The sequence below is a fragment of the Dromaius novaehollandiae genome, chromosome 3 (genome assembly GCF_036370855.1).
Source record: "Dromaius novaehollandiae isolate bDroNov1 chromosome 3, bDroNov1.hap1, whole genome shotgun sequence".
Lineage (NCBI taxonomy): Eukaryota > Metazoa > Chordata > Aves > Casuariiformes > Dromaiidae > Dromaius > Dromaius novaehollandiae.
In genome coordinates this window covers 91,099,886-91,118,632 of record NC_088100.1, presented here as the reverse complement: position 1 = coordinate 91,118,632, position 18,747 = coordinate 91,099,886, and the positions used below count along the sequence as shown (strand labels likewise).

The 18,747-nt window shown below is 36.5% G+C and overlaps 1 protein-coding gene across 1 annotated transcript in view; it reads right to left on the bottom strand.

Moving 5' to 3' along the window:
* Positions 1-18,747, bottom strand: part of CRIM1 (cysteine rich transmembrane BMP regulator 1) — a 215,414-nt gene that overhangs the window by 65,476 nt on the left and 131,191 nt on the right. Inside the window, exons 6-7 of the mRNA XM_026102661.2 lie at positions 14,783-14,965; positions 9,320-9,517 (exon numbers count right to left, since the gene is read on the bottom strand). Coding sequence (XP_025958446.2) covers positions 9,320-9,517; positions 14,783-14,965 — 381 coding nt within the window. The remainder of the gene's footprint in view (positions 1-9,319; positions 9,518-14,782; positions 14,966-18,747) is intronic.

The window sequence follows — 18,747 nt, the reverse complement described above, 5'->3', positions numbered from 1 at the left end:
ACAACCCTTGTATTTTCTTATTAACCTACTGCATATCTTACTTCTTGCAAACACAACTAGATGGCCTGAGGGGAACATGGTTACTTCTATTGTACTTTGTTTGGTGTCACTCATTTGACATTACATATCGACACTGATTAGCTGTTTTAAGCTCCAGTATCCATTTTTATTTTTAAAACTTCATTAAAAACGTGGTTACTATTTAAAGCACGCTTATTTAATTTAGAAAATACAACTGCTAAACCAACTGAGAAGCGAGCAGTTCTGAAAATACCCGTATTAACAGAAGCCTGATTTCCAGTGGGTTCAGCTTCCTACAGTCGGGACATGTACACAGACCAGCTCCTGTGAAGCATCTCTGAACCTAAGGAAGCATGAGTCCATAATGCAGCTTCATGCTCCCTTGTGACCCTAGAGACTCTCTCCTCTGCTTCACCTAGCCCTCTGTTTTCATAACATCTGTGGAAATAGGGTATCTTTGACACTTCCATGTCAAAACGTGTTGCAAGAAGCCATTGGCTCTAAAGTTGTGGAGAAAGCACAGAGGGACAGTGTGATTACCTAAGCCTTGGATCTTACGGAAGGCAGTCCAGAAAATGGAGAAAGAAGGAAAAAATGACTAAATGGATAATAGATCAAACAAGCAAAAGGCAAGTCCCAAAGGGTCAATATGATTACAGCAGCTATATAGCAGCAACCACCAGAAGCTTAAAACTAATTCTCTGGGTTGGATCCACAGAAGAGGATGGGCCAGCTTTTCCCAGTTCTCACTAGTGGAAGCAGATGCCCACCTTGAAAAGCTACATAGACTGAAGAGCTCAAGACAGGGAATCCACTGATGAACGAACAAATGGCACAGAAAAGTTCTGGGCTGTGCTTGGAACCGCTTCTATTCTGCAAGGGGTGAGAGCTGCCTTTTCTAAAGAAAGAAAAACATTCTGTCTAAAACATGTTAGCAACGTTTTTGCCATCGAAGCTTTCTTCTTACGCTAGCTCTAGTTTCTTACCCTCTGGTCTCAATGTTTGACATTGTCCTCTCTCCCCCGCGCTATTACACTGTCTCTATGCGAGTATCTCCAGCCCTGTGCCATATCAGCGACCCTTGCTTTCTGACCTCCCCCCCCGCCCCCAAACACACTCTCCTCAAATTAGCAGTACCCCTACTCATATCTTGGACTTTTCTCACATTTATCTACAGCCTCCTTGCACAAGTGCCACTAGCATAATCCACGTGCTTTGTCAGAAAACTGGCAAGAAGGGCCAGTGGTAGACATGCTGTAAGTGATCAAAGCTCTTCTGACAAGGTCTCATTTGATGTTTACTTTAAAAAAACCCAATATATTGATAAGCCACAGCTGTCACCTGGATAAACATGAAAACAACACATGAATTACTATTATTGTGTTCAGTTATGTATGCAATTTCCTGTGTGAATCTCCCTTCAATGAGACTGAAAACACAAACTGTGATTCCCTAAAGAAATCAAAACGACAGCCTTAGTCAAAACATTCCACAAAAGGAATTTAGTGTTTTCCTCTAAAATGCATCTTCTCTCTCGCAATCCAAATTCACTCTTTCCTGTCCCATCTTCCAGGGATACAGCCAAACATATTGCTTCCTTTTTCTTTGCAACAGCCTTTTAGGTACTCAGAGACAGATATCCTTATTCCAACTTCATCATCTCCTCTTTAAGCTAAACCAACCCAATTTGCTCAATCCGTCCTCATAGGACATGTTTTTCAGACCTTGGACTGGGCTCATAGCTCTCCTTCAGACATTTATCAGCTTTCCTGCATCTTTTTTGAACAAATTGTGTCCAGGAAATGACCTAGTATGCCAGCTAAGAATTTACCCACAGCAAAGAGAGCAAAAGCATTATTTCATGTCTTGCAAACTGCACTTGTTTGTAATTTCAGTATGGTGTTTGCCTTGTCAAGGCTCTGTTGATCTATGTTCAGCTTTTTCCCTTTAATCACTAGGCTCTTCTCCCAGAGAACTGCTTTTTAATAATTTCTTTGATTCCAGACTCATGAAAATTCTCCTCCAAACGCAGTACATTGTATTTTCCCCTGCTGAATTCAATCAGCATTCTTCTGGCTACTCTGTCTTAAAACAAGCGTGTGAATTCACATTCAGTTCTCTGATATGTACTCTGCCCTTTCCAGCTTTGCTGCCTGTGGCTTTAATAAACTTATCTTCTATCCGAGTTTGCAGGTTTGTTAGTAAAAACATCAAACAGAACTGCACCCAATACAGACTCTGGCGGATACCAACTATGGTTGAATTCAAAAAAGGCTCTCCATGGATTTGAAGACTAAAACCAATCCCACAGGTTGCATATAGAGTGCTACATACATACCCCTTTCCTGCATACATTTTCACCATGTTCCTGCCCCGCTTGCACAAAATCTCTCCAGGGAGCTCTTGTGTAAAGGATTTAGAGTGCTTTACTCACCCATAACTCTTCCCCCAACAGCATCAGTAGAGAAGATATAAATATGGAAGGGGGGAGGGCAGTTGAACAGTCACCCTTGTCTCTATCTCGAACAAACACCAGACAAGCGTTCAGAAAATGTATATATTTCAAACTGATTTGGCTGTCCAATCACTCAAATATATATATATGTAGCCCACATGATACACATGGAAGACATACACTCTGGCTACATACACTACAGAGTGTGAACAAGCATCAGAAATGCTTACTGTGGAAAACTGATATAAATAGATTGTTTGGTAACATTATGTACTATGATTGCTATTCCTTGATCTCTAATTTAGAGAGCTAGCAATAAGATAACAATTTTTTTTGTATATCTGAAGTGCCTACCATGGTTGCACTCAAGTCTCTTCGCCTGTGTCATCCCAAAGAACGCCAGTTTTCTTTATGAGCGAGCAGGAATGTTCTACTTCAATCTGAGTTTAACGTGGTAAAGGAGTGAATACAGTCATGTGTTGACATTTCTTGGGATAATTACTGGAGTAGGCATCCTGATTTTTTTGTGATTAAACATTTTCAAAATTTGAATTTATCCTTCACAAAAAGAAGTTGCTTGTCCAAAATACTATGATCAATTCCAACTCATTTAATTATACCTTAGTGTACCATTTGAAGAATACTCCTATTTAATACTTCAAGAACTTGTATGCACAGACTTTTTACCACATTTAATGTAATTTGAGACTGAAAATTTTTTTGCAAATCTAATTCAAGAACAATTTCATAAAGATCTCATGCCAACTCTATCTTGGAGATTTAACCTTTTTCTTTCAGTTGTTGAAACGTGATTCAACCACATTAATCTAACAGAACTTAAGTCTTGTTAACCAAATCTTTATTTCAGACTCTAAGTTAAAAAATAAGAATGCCAGAACTGTCACACCCAACTCTATTACAAGCTTTCTAGCAAAGATTTCAAATCCAAAGACAAACATCAGAAATTAAGTTATTAAGCCTTGCTTCAATAGATGAATACAGTGGGAGTTAACAAACACCATTATTTCTCATGCTCCACCCTAAAGATTTATGTCATCTTGAATTTTATTTTATTTTTTTTATCGTTTACACATATTACAGGGAATACAGTTGTTCGCATGCAATCCAGAAGTGAAAGAGCATTTTTCTTTAGGTTACCAAATATTTTAAGAAATCTTTATCAACCATAGAATACTTCTTCCACATATGGCTATCTCCTGCCTAACCAGAAATCTGTGAAACTCATTTACATTTAAAGAAGATTTTGATTTGAAAACTACTTGCATTTTAAGGGTTCAGAATGGCAATTTACCTCTGTCTTTAGGAGGTAAAAACAAGTACAAAGTTTAAGTGTGCACTTATCATAGGAAGTAGCTTCACAGTAAAACTAATTTAAGAAGCTCTTGCCTCATAAGTAACTGCTTGTGGTGGTATGCTAAGTGAAGCCAAGTTAACATCTATTGGTCCTGGCACAACAACTATGGAGACGAAAAATATTACTTGGGCAGAAATAGCAAGAAAATCGTGGCAGACAGCAGACACAGAGCTTTGCCATCAGGAAAAAAAAAAGTAATGTTGAATTATAGCTTACAACCACAATTAGGTTTAAATTCCTGTAGTTCATCCATCTATAAGATTAGGTATCTCCTACACAAGTTTCATTGAAACTCATTACAAAACATGCAGACAAGTAAGTGAATTGGCAGCAGTATTTAGTCGAAAGACAGAGCAAAGAAACCATAAGTGACTGATACTCATAACCTCTTACTCTGGATCAGCTGTAGCCAGGTTAGATCCACAGACAACTTTGATTAGAATTTGCCAGACAATTTCACATTGCACAAACCACTCTGTTCTCCAACATTCAAACAAAAATAAATGATAGACACTTATTTGACTAAATGTTCTGTTCAACATACTAAAGAACCAATATCTGACATGCTCAAAGCAAGTTCTCACAATCAAATTTGGCTGCTGGCGAGCCAGATTTCTTTTACATGTAAACAGAAGTCTGATGAGAAATAAATACTTACTTTAAAAACACTAATAAGCATCTTAAGTCTCTGCCTTATTTTTCTTGGTCTGATGCCTATTTTATTAATCAAAATATGGGCTTGAATCGGTCCATCAGCAGCTTAAATTGACAAAAATCAACAACAAAGTCTTCAGTAGGCATTCAATAACAAAGCATTCAGTAGGCATCTTTCTTCCTGTTTTAGGAGCTGAAGCATACTTAAAATTCTAGTGGAAAATAATTGTTTCCTACAGTCTACCTTACTTCCAAAAAGTGAAGCAGAAGTTCATGCAAAAAGTAAAAACAATTTCTTAATTAGGAGACATAGCATACAGAAAAAAATAAAAGTAAAGTACGTTCATGAAGAACTTGCATAATACAGCTTGCTTAAGTATTACTATACATGGTCATTTTAAACTGAGCTATAAAAAGAGCATTATTTCACCATAGTATATTCTCTTGTGGGCAAACACTTGATAGTGTGAGTTATAGAACTGGAAGTCATTTAAAAGAAAAGCTTAAAGTGAAATATGCATACCCTTACAATCACTAGTAAACTACTGTCTCAAACTCACCAGCTAATTTATATTAATTGTGTCCATTTATTGAAAAAGAAAAAGTCACTTTAAGTTACACTGTTTACTGCCTTGCATCCCTCATTTGAACAACTTGCATAGTTGAAAATACGATACTGTATAACATAAGTGAGCCTAGAACTCAGCCCTTTCAAGTGTAACACACAAAGACTTATTATTCACACCAGATAAGGGTTTTGGTTTTCTGTGCTGAATGGCAGGAGGTAAGAGAGCCAGAAGGATGGAGAAAGGAGAACAGGATGGAGAGCATAGGAGAACAGGCTGATGCTAGTGCAACATTAGTGAAGCATGAACTTCTATTCAGTAAAATACTTCTGCTCTTATCTTAAACTGCAAAGTTCAAGTTAAGCTGTAGTTACGTAGCTGTAACAGGGTTGTGCGTAGAAAAGCAGCACATGGCTGACATTGAAGTTTTTTAATTTCCTCTTAGAAAAAAAAAACTTGTCTGGAAAATATTTTATTGCTTGTAGATCTTTACTTATGTAACAGCACTAACTGTAATTAAGCAATTGAACTGTCAGCTTCCTAGCCAGAACTTTCTACCACAATAAAGCCCTAGATGTGATAATCACGATCAGTGCCTCCCTCTCTGCCACACAAAAACCCAGCGCGGGTACTATCTGAAGAAAATGAATTTAAAGGTATCTCTGCAACGAGCACCTATTCAAAGGATGTACTGTCTCTGCTGACAAGCAACTTTGCTTTTTCCTTGATTCCACCAGCTCTGCAGTTCACTGAGGAGGCAGCGAACGCTGGGAGCATATCACAGTCAACAGAAACAACCCTCAAGAAAATGAACGAGAAGGCGATTAAAACCAGAGTAGAGCACTGACCCATGCAGCCTACCTGGTTAGAGAAAAGAGATGTCAACTGGCTGGATGACAGCAGAACAAAACAGTGTGTCAGACAGGACTGTTATGTCAAGAAAACAATTATCAGAATTCAGAAGAATTTTCCAATTTTCCAAAAAAGGAAAAAAAAGTAAATGCTGGAAATGTTACGACCTCACTTCCCAAGGCATACTTATTTCTCCATTTTAGTACCACTATAAGGGGAAAATAGGGAACAAAGATCTAATTAGCCTCTTGCCAACTGGGTTATCAAGTGTGGGGAGAACACCTGCAAAAGATCTGGTGAGGAGCCAGGTGACTGGCAGAGTACGTGACAGCAGCCCCCCAGAGTGTGCTCGCTACACACAGACCAAAACCCATCAAGGCTGGACATGCATCTTCCATTTTGTCAACAACATCTAGCTGCTTTGAAGCCAGTAGCTACCCAAGGTTAGCACGGCTGAGATAAAGAAATAAGTCTAGTAGACTTAAGGGGCCCTTAGGATACAACAAGTTGAGTCCTGCCTGGGCATCCGACCTGTGCATCCAGCAGCCTCCCATCAGTGACCGCTCTGCACGGTTCCTGGAACTCCCCATACAGTTTGGACTGTAAGTCCTTTAGTAAATCTATCCTCTTTAACCCCTCATGATCCCCGAGTCTCTCTATACCAGTGTCTGACCCTCTCTTTCCCACCTCGCAGTCACATCAAGCAACGGCTGTATGGCAAAAAAAGCAATGTAATTTTTTTCACTCATACGTCAAAGTAGAAACGCTGTTAATCTCAGATTTAAGGCTGAAGACATATGATGCTGCTATCTACCTCAGTAGTGGGCCACAAGTCTACGACCGAAGCACAAGTCCCTGCTGCCATCAAGTTTGAAATTTTAAAATCATTTTTGAAAAGAGTAAAATACACAGTATGCAGATGGTCAAGATCTAGCAGCTTTTGATTTTTCTCACGTTCTGGGATTCTCGCAAGATTTTTCTCTCAAATCTTTCATTAAGAAGTTAGGAAAGAAACTCAATTATCCATAATTAACAAACTTCCAATATAATAATACCTTTCCCCCTAATGCATGTAAATATTCAGGCTGCTAATCACCAGGCTTTAATCACTCAGGCATCTTCTGACCACTGGTGCCTAAGTATGCTCAAACCCTCAGTGGTTGCTCCCTCCTAGCATGAATGAAAATTACTTTCACTACTTGTTGTTTCCATCATTCTGTGCAATTTCAGTGTCCCTTGATTGTTCTCTTGGCAGGATGTGCTATCAAAGGAACACCAAGTTGAAAGACGATGCTTTTAGGCTTAAATTGAGTTAAGAATTGCTCAAAATACCATTCAGGATAGCTTTCCTCCAGATGATATGCTCTAAAACAGATCACCATAATTAAGTGTACAGCATACAACAACTAACATAACAAACAAAATGACAAACAATGAAACTTGGATTATTATTGCCCAAGGAAATACAATTAAGATGACATAAAAATCATATAACAACATCATAGAATCAATATTTAAATAATACATCAGCCTTGATGATTTATTTGACATAATTTGTATCGCAAGTACAAGCAAAAATTTCTTAGAAACCCAAACAGCTTTTATGGACTTAAGCAGGCACTACATCTGCTTCTAAAAGTATACGATGGCATAGCACAGAATTACCTAACCTAGTTCAGACAAGTTAACTTGTGTACTGAAAACATCGTAGAGGCATTAGTGCAGTGCATTAGTGAAGCATTAGCTTAGTTATATTGTGGCCTTTAGAAATAAATGATGGATATCTAAGCTATACCCTGTATTCACTTCCCACACTTAATCATAATTATCTCAGTGTGATGTAGATAAGCATTTAATCCAACTCTCTCTCATCCATTTTCTCCAACCTGGAACAGGAAGAAGTAAATATTTGTCTATACTTCTCCTACTGGAGTAAAAACCCCTCAAATTATTGAAAATATTTCTTTCCACCTACCTCTCCATGCTAGCTTCCCACGCTTGTTCACATACACACTAAAAGAAGAGTGACAGCACATACTCTGTGCATCATGAGAGCATCCCAATTAGTCCTCCAGAGAAGATACATCAAGGGACTACAAATACTCTCACAATCTGATTCCCTAGTCCCCTAGAATAACCAATTAGAAGTTGAATAAACTGTTTAAAGAATTCCCATGCTATTAAAAAGCCAGTCCTACCTTGTATTTTCATGATGAGCTATGACTCTAAAATACAACTCTAATGATACAGAATGTTTTTAATTTATTATTCGGCAAACCTTCACTCTTCCACTGATTATAAATGATTATAAAGTGCCAGGCTAAGCAAGCACTTCCATACTAAAGCGCTCAGTCAATTACACAAGATATAGGTATTTCCAGAAAGTAATGAAAACTAGATTTCGAACACTAAAAATTAAAATCAATGGGAAGTAATGCTGCTTTTCATTATTTTGTACTGTAACATACTTAAGATATTTATATTCTGTGTAGAATTTGGGGATAAACGGAGAAGTAGTTCTAGCATGATTAGGTGCTAGGTCAGTGATGCGTTCTCTTACCAGGACTGCCTCATTACATGGCTAAAACGTTACCAAGTTGAAAAGATACATAATTTTCCACAGAGCAGTAGATAAGATAAGGTCCACCTCCTTTTGTCAGCAAGATAACAAGCTTCAGATTTGAAGCGCCTCTTTACGGTCTTCGTAAAAACAGCATAACCAAGACTTCTCTTCCCCCCACCCCCCACGTATTTATGTAATTTGTCTCAGTTGAGCTTTTCAAATTTGTTTTCTGAATTCTCATTATGTTAAAAATACACATTAGAACTGTATGCATTATTGTAAACTCCTGCCCTGAACAATGCATTACGAAGTTCATCTCGCTGATATAATCACTCTGTAACTTTCACTGAAATAACTGAGTTTTATTCATATAATAATTACATCCAACCTCAAACTAGGTTGCTCAAAGAGATTTTGCACTGTAAATATATGGCACTGATGAATAGGAAACCAGAAATAATCCAATTATCAGTAATACCTTTTGATCTACATTTGGATCTAGCTTCCCCTCGAACTGTTAATAAGCACTAACCATAACTAAGAGTAAGAATCAGCTAACAACGCTGATTTGAACGGATCTCTTGCTACACGTTGGACCAAACATATATCAAGCACTGCCACACACAGTCGTTTTTAAATCATGTCATGGTCAGAATTCAAAAATTAGCTTTTTTTTTTTTTTTTTTTTTTTTTAAATAGTTTAGTTTACTCTGTCACAGGCAATTCTATAACAGCTAATTCGACCCTCTGAAATTCTAAAGTAAACTAGCAATTACTTAATAAAAAGTAGCCACCATACGCTTGAAGCATAATACAGAAAATACGCATCTTACCTTCACATACTGGGCAGCACTCGCCAGGTACTTTAACAGGATTTAAGCAGCTCTGTCCACATGCTGTTGCAACACAGTGAGGATCTCCATTGATACACTGGCAGAAAGTACAGTCGTCTTCTCTCCAGCGGTCTCCATGAGCTTGGATCTGACCATTGGCATAACAGCCAGCAGGGTTATTTACTGGATAAACTGGGTCTGAAATGAGACAATTTGCAATAGAACAAGATGCTTTATTTTTCCTATTATGCCTAAACATTATAAATAACTACAGTACCATAATGCATTACATAAGAAGGGGCAAGACGTGAAACTACTATTGAACATTAAAAAACCCCACCCATTGTGGTGACATAGTGATAAAATAACATGGGCAACAACTTGGATAACATGATGCTGAAATTTACTGTCAAAAATGCTAATTCAACTCATATTGAATATTCATATATTTGGTGCTCTATTTTTAACCATTTCAATTGAAACTGTGTATTTAACAAGCAGAACTTGAACAAAAAAAAATTTCTACTTTTTTCTTTTTCTTTTTTTTTTTTTTTAAAAGAGGCTTAATTTTAGTATTTTCTCATTCTGTTCTTCTGAACAAAAAAAATACATGCCTAACCTTGCATCAATACCTTTTTTGTATTGACTTAACAGACTTTTAGGGAAACTGAAAACCTCTTAATGAACTAGTTGAATGACTCTTCAACATCACACCACCATTTCCTACGATTAGCAAAGATGAGACCCCTGACACGTTTCCTGCTGGAACAAAAACACTGAGTTAAGTCCTATTTCATCAAATTTTGGGGGATAGACTACTTTTTCTGGAGAGATGATCTGGCTCAATTTGCAGTCTCACTTCAGTTGGAGCCTTTTCCCCTTAAAAGCCTCAAGGCCTGTTTTTCTGCTAGCAATCAGGGTAAGACTCATGTATTTAAATAGCAGAATTTGGGGGAGTGTAAAATTTCTTCTGAACTTTCATGCAAATAAAACATACAACTCTATGCTGATTCATGACTTGAAATAAATACATTTCTGAATCTTGTGAATTGTTAACACTCAAATATTTGAGAATGCACAGCAATTATGTCAAATTTTTAAACTAGCCAATTTAGAGGTCACTTAACATAACGTGAGCTATTAAAAAATGGATCACAGTGCTTTTTTTTTTTAATGCTTAAACAAAGGAAGAAAGTTATAATATGTTAAAGGGAGCAAGATGTCTAACATCACCTTAAAGAATATAACTAAATCAAAAGGGCCTGTTAGTAGAAGACAACATGTATTTTCACTCTCCAACCATTCAGAGAAATCGGACTTCCTTGACTCAGTGATACAAGCCCTATCAGAAAAGCAGGCAATAGAAATCAGCAAGTCAACCCAGTGCCAAATGACCTGATAAAGGACACTGCAACTTGCCATCTCACTCAGCTGAGCAATAATTAATAGCTGCTACATGAAAGAGGAGATCCTTCTGAAAAAAAAACCTGTAAGTCATTATACATTTTATTCCATCTATTAACATGAGATTTCCATTGTAATGAGATTTCCATTGCAAGTCTATATATATGCCAGTTCATCAAACCCAAAATGAAATTTCTTGATAGTTTTTTTCATAAGGTTGAAAACATAAAAAACTTTAAAAGCTATATGACGATATAGCAGAACAGAGCAATTTATGGACAAATCATTGATTGCTGAATATTTACATCACCAAATGAACAGGATGAAGGATATATCTAGAACTGTTTTAAGTCTAATGTGGAAAATCTGTACCAGCATTTGGAGTGTAAGAGCTGATAATACAGCACCCAGAGTTAGTGTAATCATACATTATTCTGAGATTTGGCATTTTAACAATGAAAAGAATAAACATTCACATATGTAAATAATACTAATTACGTCAAAGAAAAACAGATCTCATGTGTTCTATTAAGTCAGCAGCTCATATTCATGCAGCAACATCTTTAGGAGGGGACCTGCAGTTACTTTGGAAGGATTTCACCATTTCAGATGCCATTGCTAGATTTTTTTCTATCTGTCATTGAATAAATGACTGTATTCATAAATATTTGCACAGCACAGAACCCTCTCCCTAATATATATTTTATATATATATAAAATTTTCTTTTCCAGTTTGAAGACTCTTATAAATATAGGCACAACTGTACCAGGAAAGACTAAAAAGGCATTTAGTCTAGCATCTTGTCTCCAAATATAGTCAACACTGAACATCTAGGCAAGGTCTTAAATATAGGGCAAACATGGACTGGTATTTCTTTAGGATACTTTTTAAGCCTACAGATATTTGTATTCCAGCTTCTGTACACATAGACACTGTATTTCAACCTATCTGACAAACTATAACATTTAGTTATAACTATAACATAAGCTATAATAGAAATGAAAACATACATTAAAAATATCTAAATATAAAAATATAAAGTGATAAAAAAAATACTACCTATTTGTGAATCAGAGTAGTGACTTTACATTCAGTAGTCTTTGATAGGCATAATCCTCTCCTGATTTTGAGGAACCATTTTAAGCCCAGGGAAATTTAACAGTCAGAATCCCGTGTGCCACATTGCGACTTTTTCAGCTAAACACCACACTGTATGGAGAACTTTATTTTTTTTTCCCCTGTTTTGACTCCATTGCCTACTAGTTTCATTTGATAGCTCTTAGTTCTTGTATCAAAAGAGACAACGACAGTTCCTCATTCGTGATGCTCACAATTGTAATGCTCTAACTCCCCACTGTTTTTCATACTGAAATTTTAGTCTATTTAATAACTCCTCATACAGAGCCAATTCCCTGCCTTTGAACTCAATTTTCTAGACCTCATCCAGTAATAATATATTCTTTTAAAGATGGATCAGTCAAAATTGCACATTATTTAGAACACAGGTGCACTGTGTGCTATTACAGCCATATAACTATGGTTTAAATTTTGTTTTCTCTTCCTTCCTAATAGGTTCTAACATTAAATTTCCTTTTTAGCTGCTAATGGATGCTGATTTCATTATGACATTTTCATAATATTATTTATTATAATAGTCTAAGTCTATAATAGCTCTAAGTCTTAAATGATAAACACGAGCACATAGCTTACTGCATATGTACAACTGAAGCTTTTTTCAACATGCATTATTTCGAAATTTACCTGCACTTTCATTTTGTTATCCGGTCATTCAGATTTGTATGATTCTTCTGCTATTCTTCATTCATCTGTTATCCTAAGCCACTTAAAATTTTCAGTAAATATTACCACCTTAGAATTCACCCATTTCCCTGGAAGTTTTATAAACATGTCAAAAGCACAGGACTCCACTAATGACTGCAAAAACTACTTTTTCCCTATTTCTCATCTTTTAACCAGTTATTTATCATGCAAAGATCCTCTCTATTATTCTGTACCTAGTGCCTCATTTCTTTAAGAGCCTTTGGTGAAGGATCCTCCCAAGTGCTTTTTGAAAAATACAGGTAGCCTACATTACCTGTACATGTTTTGTCATGCTCATCAGTACCTGGAACTCCAAAGGATTTGTGAGATATGACTTCCATTATAAAAAGATGTATTAACCCTTCCCCAAAACATCACTTTTTTCACACTTTAACTAGTTCTATTCTTCAGAATAATTTCTGCTAATTGCCATGCTATGAACACTCGTCTTATTAGTTTGCAGTCCTCCGCATTTCTTCAAGAACATTTTTCAAGAAATTATTCCATGATAGCCACCTTTCAATACTGTGGTACAGACACAGTTTAAGTAAGATTTTGCATGCGCACAAACACAGGCGTGCATGCACACACAGATGCACACTAGTTCACATCTTTTTATACTGAAGTTCTTTTTAAATTTCTAGATGTAAGTGTGGGTCCTCCTTATTTTTTTATTGTTCATTGTCCACTAATGCTTGAATATCATATAGCTCTTTTGATGCATCATTTACAGAGAGAGGTTCCAGTGCTGGAACTTCAATGATAAACACAGTTGGAAAAAAAAATCCCTAAAAATCAAACAAACAAAAAAACCCCAAACAAAACAAAAACCACCTCCATTATTTTTGGTATTTGGTATACATTGCTATGGCGTTATCTTTTGGTGTGGCTAGACATCCAACCTCCTTCTCAAGCACTTTATGTCCCCCTTTATTATGTTTTGTAAGGGGATATTTACCCTGCTCCCTTTCATTTAACCTGCCAACATCTATGAACTTTTCTATTTTCTTCATTTGGAAAATTTTTTAATTCTTTAAAGAATGCCTTCCCAAGCTTTAACTTTTATTATTCTGCTATTTCATTATTCAGATTTTTTTTAACCTCTCTAGTCTTTTTTGATAGGCAGTAAACAATTTAAGCTTCCTTCAGTAGATTCTATGCTGCCTGAAAAGGTTTTGACTCTTGTGGCTGACTCTTTTAGATTCATTTTTACAAGGTTCCTCAGTTTTATAATTCTTTGGAACTAAGCACAAGTATAATTTTGGGGCTTATTTGCTCCTATAAGCAACTACATGGAGACTGAAATTAGGTATGCTACAAAGTGTTTGAAAGCATTGTATATAAAGATATAATTAGATTCTTCTCTTATGAGTGCTCATGACAAAGGAGGTTTGAGAGTTCAACTTCTTTGCTTACTTAGAAGTCACTGCTAAGTTTGCATTTAAATACATGGACCCAGGAGTGCTTCACAGGCCTTTACCCTATGTCATGACCATAACCTGACTCATAGTGGGGAAAGATCCAACCATACAGCACCTGCTGCCACCTTCCTCTGTTCGACTCCCATCTGTATTCTGGCAGAAGATGTGCCAAAATATTTCCTAGTATAAGCCGAGGGGTCGATCTGAAATTTTCCACAGAATCCTTTCTAAGGATTGCAGCCCTAGCAAGCAGACAAGAAGGCTGTCAACAGGAGAAAAGAGGAAGAGAAAAACACTGAAATCAGATTAGTGCTATATTTCTTTTGCCAAAGTTGTAGAGAAGAGCAGATGTATACATTGCTCTAGTTGAATACAGCAAAGACTGGAAGAACTGAAGGAGGTTGGGAAGCAATAGAAATGTGTCAGGGCCACCAGTGCTGCTTTGGAGGAGTCTGTCTACGGATTTAGTGCAGAAATTAGGAACAGGTTTTGACATAAATGCCCTCTGGGAAGAAGGCCTTAAAAAGTATTGCACACCTGACTATATTTGTGAGAAAGTTTTGAAGCACAAGGGAAAGGAAACTTTATCATCTCTATATAAAAAGAGGGGAAGGTCAGCATCAGAAAAACATTGCAAAGAGTCAGACAACATATTCGGATACAGCCTTCAGGAAACAAAAAATAATCTGAATCGAGAAGGAAAACTGCAAACTTACATCTAGAAGAAGAATAAAACAAAATACTGCTTTCTCATTAAAAGGCAAATACGAAAAGCAGCAAAATTAATAAATGAACAAGATTAGATAGATACTGTACCTTCACAGACCGGGCAACACTCTCCTTCTGGCACATAATACCTGTCACAGTGTAGCTCACCACACTGGGCAGAGAAGCAAATGGAGACTCCACCTTGACATCGACAGAAACGACAGGCATCCATCCGAAACATGTCTCCATCATAATATTCCATGCTGTTAAATATGCAAGTTGGCTTCACTTCTGAAAGAAGAAAAAAAGAAAAAGAAAGAAAAAAAGAGTAATGTATTTTACAGATATTAATGAAGGTGAAGCAGTCAAACTCATGTCACTTGCTACTGACAAAAGGAGATAGAGACAACTTTTTTTTTTTAATTCAAATATATTTTGTTTTAAATACAGAGAATATTTTATGGTCCATTTCAAAAATAAAATACTCTTCAAAGTTCTTTTCAAAGCAGTTAGTCATTTACAATTAAAATTTTGCAGCTTTAAAATTAAAATATTTAAGGAAAGTTAAGGCACTCTTTTTTTTATAGGCATTAAATATTTCTCATTCCAGTGAGCTAGAAGCTATCTGAAATTTCAGCACATGAAGCAATAGCTTTTTCTGTTTTAAGAAGAAACAGCAGAAACTGGACTGTTAAGTATAATCTTGCCTTCTACGAGGCTCTGGTAGATAAACAGTACTACAATTGTCACATCTATAAGGATATGTATTAAAAAAGAAATAAGTACGTGTATTTCATGACTGCATGACATGGTATGAAGAACTGAATACACCTCAGTTCAAACAATCTAGAGTCATGCTACTCACATGACCATCTATGTTCCTTACAAAAAACCAAGTAACTTCCATTATAATAAAACTATATAATCATTTTAGGGTTTTAAAATACAGCAAGACCATTTCTTGTATGCCTCCATCTGTAACTAAGCACTAATTTGCAATTAAATTCATAATTAAATTTACTGGGAACTAAAAAGCCTCTAGAAATTCCTGAAGTTTTGGGGAATATTTACTTCTTATACTTGAAAAAATTGATGCTAACAGAAACAGCAAAACACACTGTAGATTTAACAGCCCTTCCACGCCCGAAGAGGTCTGACTCTAGATTATGCAGGAGATCCACACACTGTGGTCTGCACAGACAGACGCCTTAGGGCTTCTGAGCTTGCAGTCAGTGGAGCGCACACAAACTTCCACTCACACCACGTACTGCCAACAGAACCAGAGGTGGAGATGTTCAGACCACTGCACAGTTCCACAGCCTAAGGCTGAATCACTGAGACTCAATTACTCTAAATTTATAGACAGCTAGAATATACCAGCTCATTTCCTCTGCCATATTAGTCACTAAGAAATTACTACTGCACAGTTCAATCAGTGTATCTTCCTCCCTCTTCCCCCAGCTTGGGAACATTTTAGTTTTAATCTTCTTGGCCTTTGACTAACCTAGCCCAAGATATGTGAAAACATATCTGAAGTAAAATACTACCTCTTAAGCATATATGTTTTTCAGAAACTACGATTCTATCAGTCTCAAAAGCCAAAGGTTCTGAGAACAGGAAGCTATTTATTTCAGGAACAATGCCATGATTTAAAAACATTACCAAACTGTAGATAAGAATGTCAAATCTCATTACATCTGAACTAAATATAGCAAAAGAAAGAAAGGAAGAAAGAAGAAAGTGAAGAATGAATTTCTGGACAGTATAGAGAACACTTTAATCTGCACTGATTATCTCCCTGTAGTATACTAATCAACACTAAAACATGAACACCTCAACTGGAGTATCCTTTAAGCTGTTCAGCCATTCAAAAAAGCAGATAACTGTATATGTTGTTGACTTCTGTAGATGATGTGGAAAAAACTATTTACTTGTGTGTGTAAGGCTTACCAACATAGTGCTGAAAATTATGCCCACTTTGAGGTCAAGTGATTTTTTGGGAGCTACTACTCAATCTCGCATAGGGCATGAAAAATATTCAAGGAAAACTCAGAATTTGCAGATTCTTCACCCTCCCCCCCAATCCTCTAACTTTCAGGCTGTTGAAAACTTTGCATCTGAGTTACTTTTGACATTAATACAGGTTTTCCTTAAAATTCTAAAGTATTTCAGTACTCTAATATTTCTCCCCACACACAGTTATATTCAGCTCCAGTCTCAAGTCATTTAATATGACTGTAAAATGTTGAGGTTGAAACTTGGAAATATCCTGAGCAATGTTGGATTTTTATATGCCTGTTCTGTCTTGAAGGCATAACGTTGAAAGCAGTGTAAAAAGAGTAAAGAGGACATACCACTGTGTCCAGGAAAACAGCTATGACCTCATTAGAAAGTCATTTACATAAACAAACACTTGAAAAATATTTCAAGTTTATGTAGCTCAAGCTGTTAGTCTAAAAACTTTCTCAAAAAGGAAAAAGTGCCAACTCAAAAGGTCTTCAATCCATTTGTTCCTGACTTCACTATTTTGATTGCAGCTTACCAGATTTTTACCGATTTTTTTTTTCCTCCAAATAGCAGACACAAATTCATGCCTAGTTAGGAAAGCAGAAGCATTTCCTTCCATGAATTATCATTTGTTTTTAAAATGCCAAAACCAGACCTAACAAATAACTGTAAATTCTGAAAGAAAACAGTATGTTTTATTCCTACAATGAAAAACACTATAGTGTTTCACTTTTTTTTTTTTTTTTTTTTTTTTTTTTTTTTTTAAATCAAGATTTAAGGTAGGGTATACATTCATGTTAAACTACTGAGCTAATCGTATACATTCAGTTGGGAGACACGGATTACTTGTGTTAGAATTGTACTTAAGCCTGCAGTATTAAGACTCTCAGCCAGGCCAAAACAAGTACCGTTTCCTAAACGACGAGCCCTGGCTTTAGTTATTCATAAAGTGAAAACCTAATTTCATAGATAACGCTCATGCTGTGGAATACATATGGCAGCCACAAAGGAGGAACAGAATACTGATAATTAAAAGTTAACATTAAATAAATGCATCTTCTCCTAAAGGTTGGTAACCTTGAATTCAAAGAGACTACTAATAAAGAAAATACTAAAGATAGAATTCTTCAAGTATCAAAGCTTTGCTGTGCGACAAAGCAGTTTAAACTGACTGAACTTTACAGCACAAAGCACTTAAAAACTTCCTAAGCACCAAATCCCTTTTCTGATGCAAGCTACCATCATGAAACAGTAGGCAAGAGACAGACACCCAGGCCGTGGATTCATAAAAGTTAATTCAACATCTGCCAACTATCAGATAACCCAGTAAAACAAGGTTGATCCAGACCAAGCACAGACATATGAGGGAGTATCTGTGAAAGGAGCCAGAACAGAATGGACAGTACCCAGAACAATACAGAGTTTATGCCGCCTTTATACTAGCTGTAGTAGGACAGATGATATCAGACCTCTGATCCCATACAGAATTAAGCATGGCTAAGAGAGACTGTACTTGATTTGGCATAAAAGTTCCTGCTGCGGAGTTAAGCGAGAAAGAATTCTGGCACAAATTTATCTGTACATGTTGCCTCATATAGCCATAGCTTTTTTTGTTCTGGAAGCAAGAGCCCTAAAGCCAGAGTAGCACTGAACCACACAGCCGCACACTACACAGACATAAACCGTGCTATAGTTCTGAAGACCTTTATCTTCAAACTGAACTGAAAACAGATACCATCTGCTTTATCAAATCAGCTTTCTAATGTATTTTACTTTGTACTTTTAAATCTAATCAAACATAGTTCTACTGGCTGACCTAGTCTGAAATAAAATTTCTAGTATTGAGATTTCTGTAGTTTTCCATTGCTGGGGTTTTTCTTTGATTGAAGTCATGAAACAGCTCAGAATAGCATTTAAGTTTTGCAGTCCATTCCTTGCTAGGACGTAATTCTGCACACACTTATTCCAAGTGCATGAGATGCTTCAGCATCTGTTTGTAGGCAACTTTTGGCATTTTTTCCTGTAGTATCAGAGAGATTCCTGCCCGCCCAAAGGGGAAGTGAGAT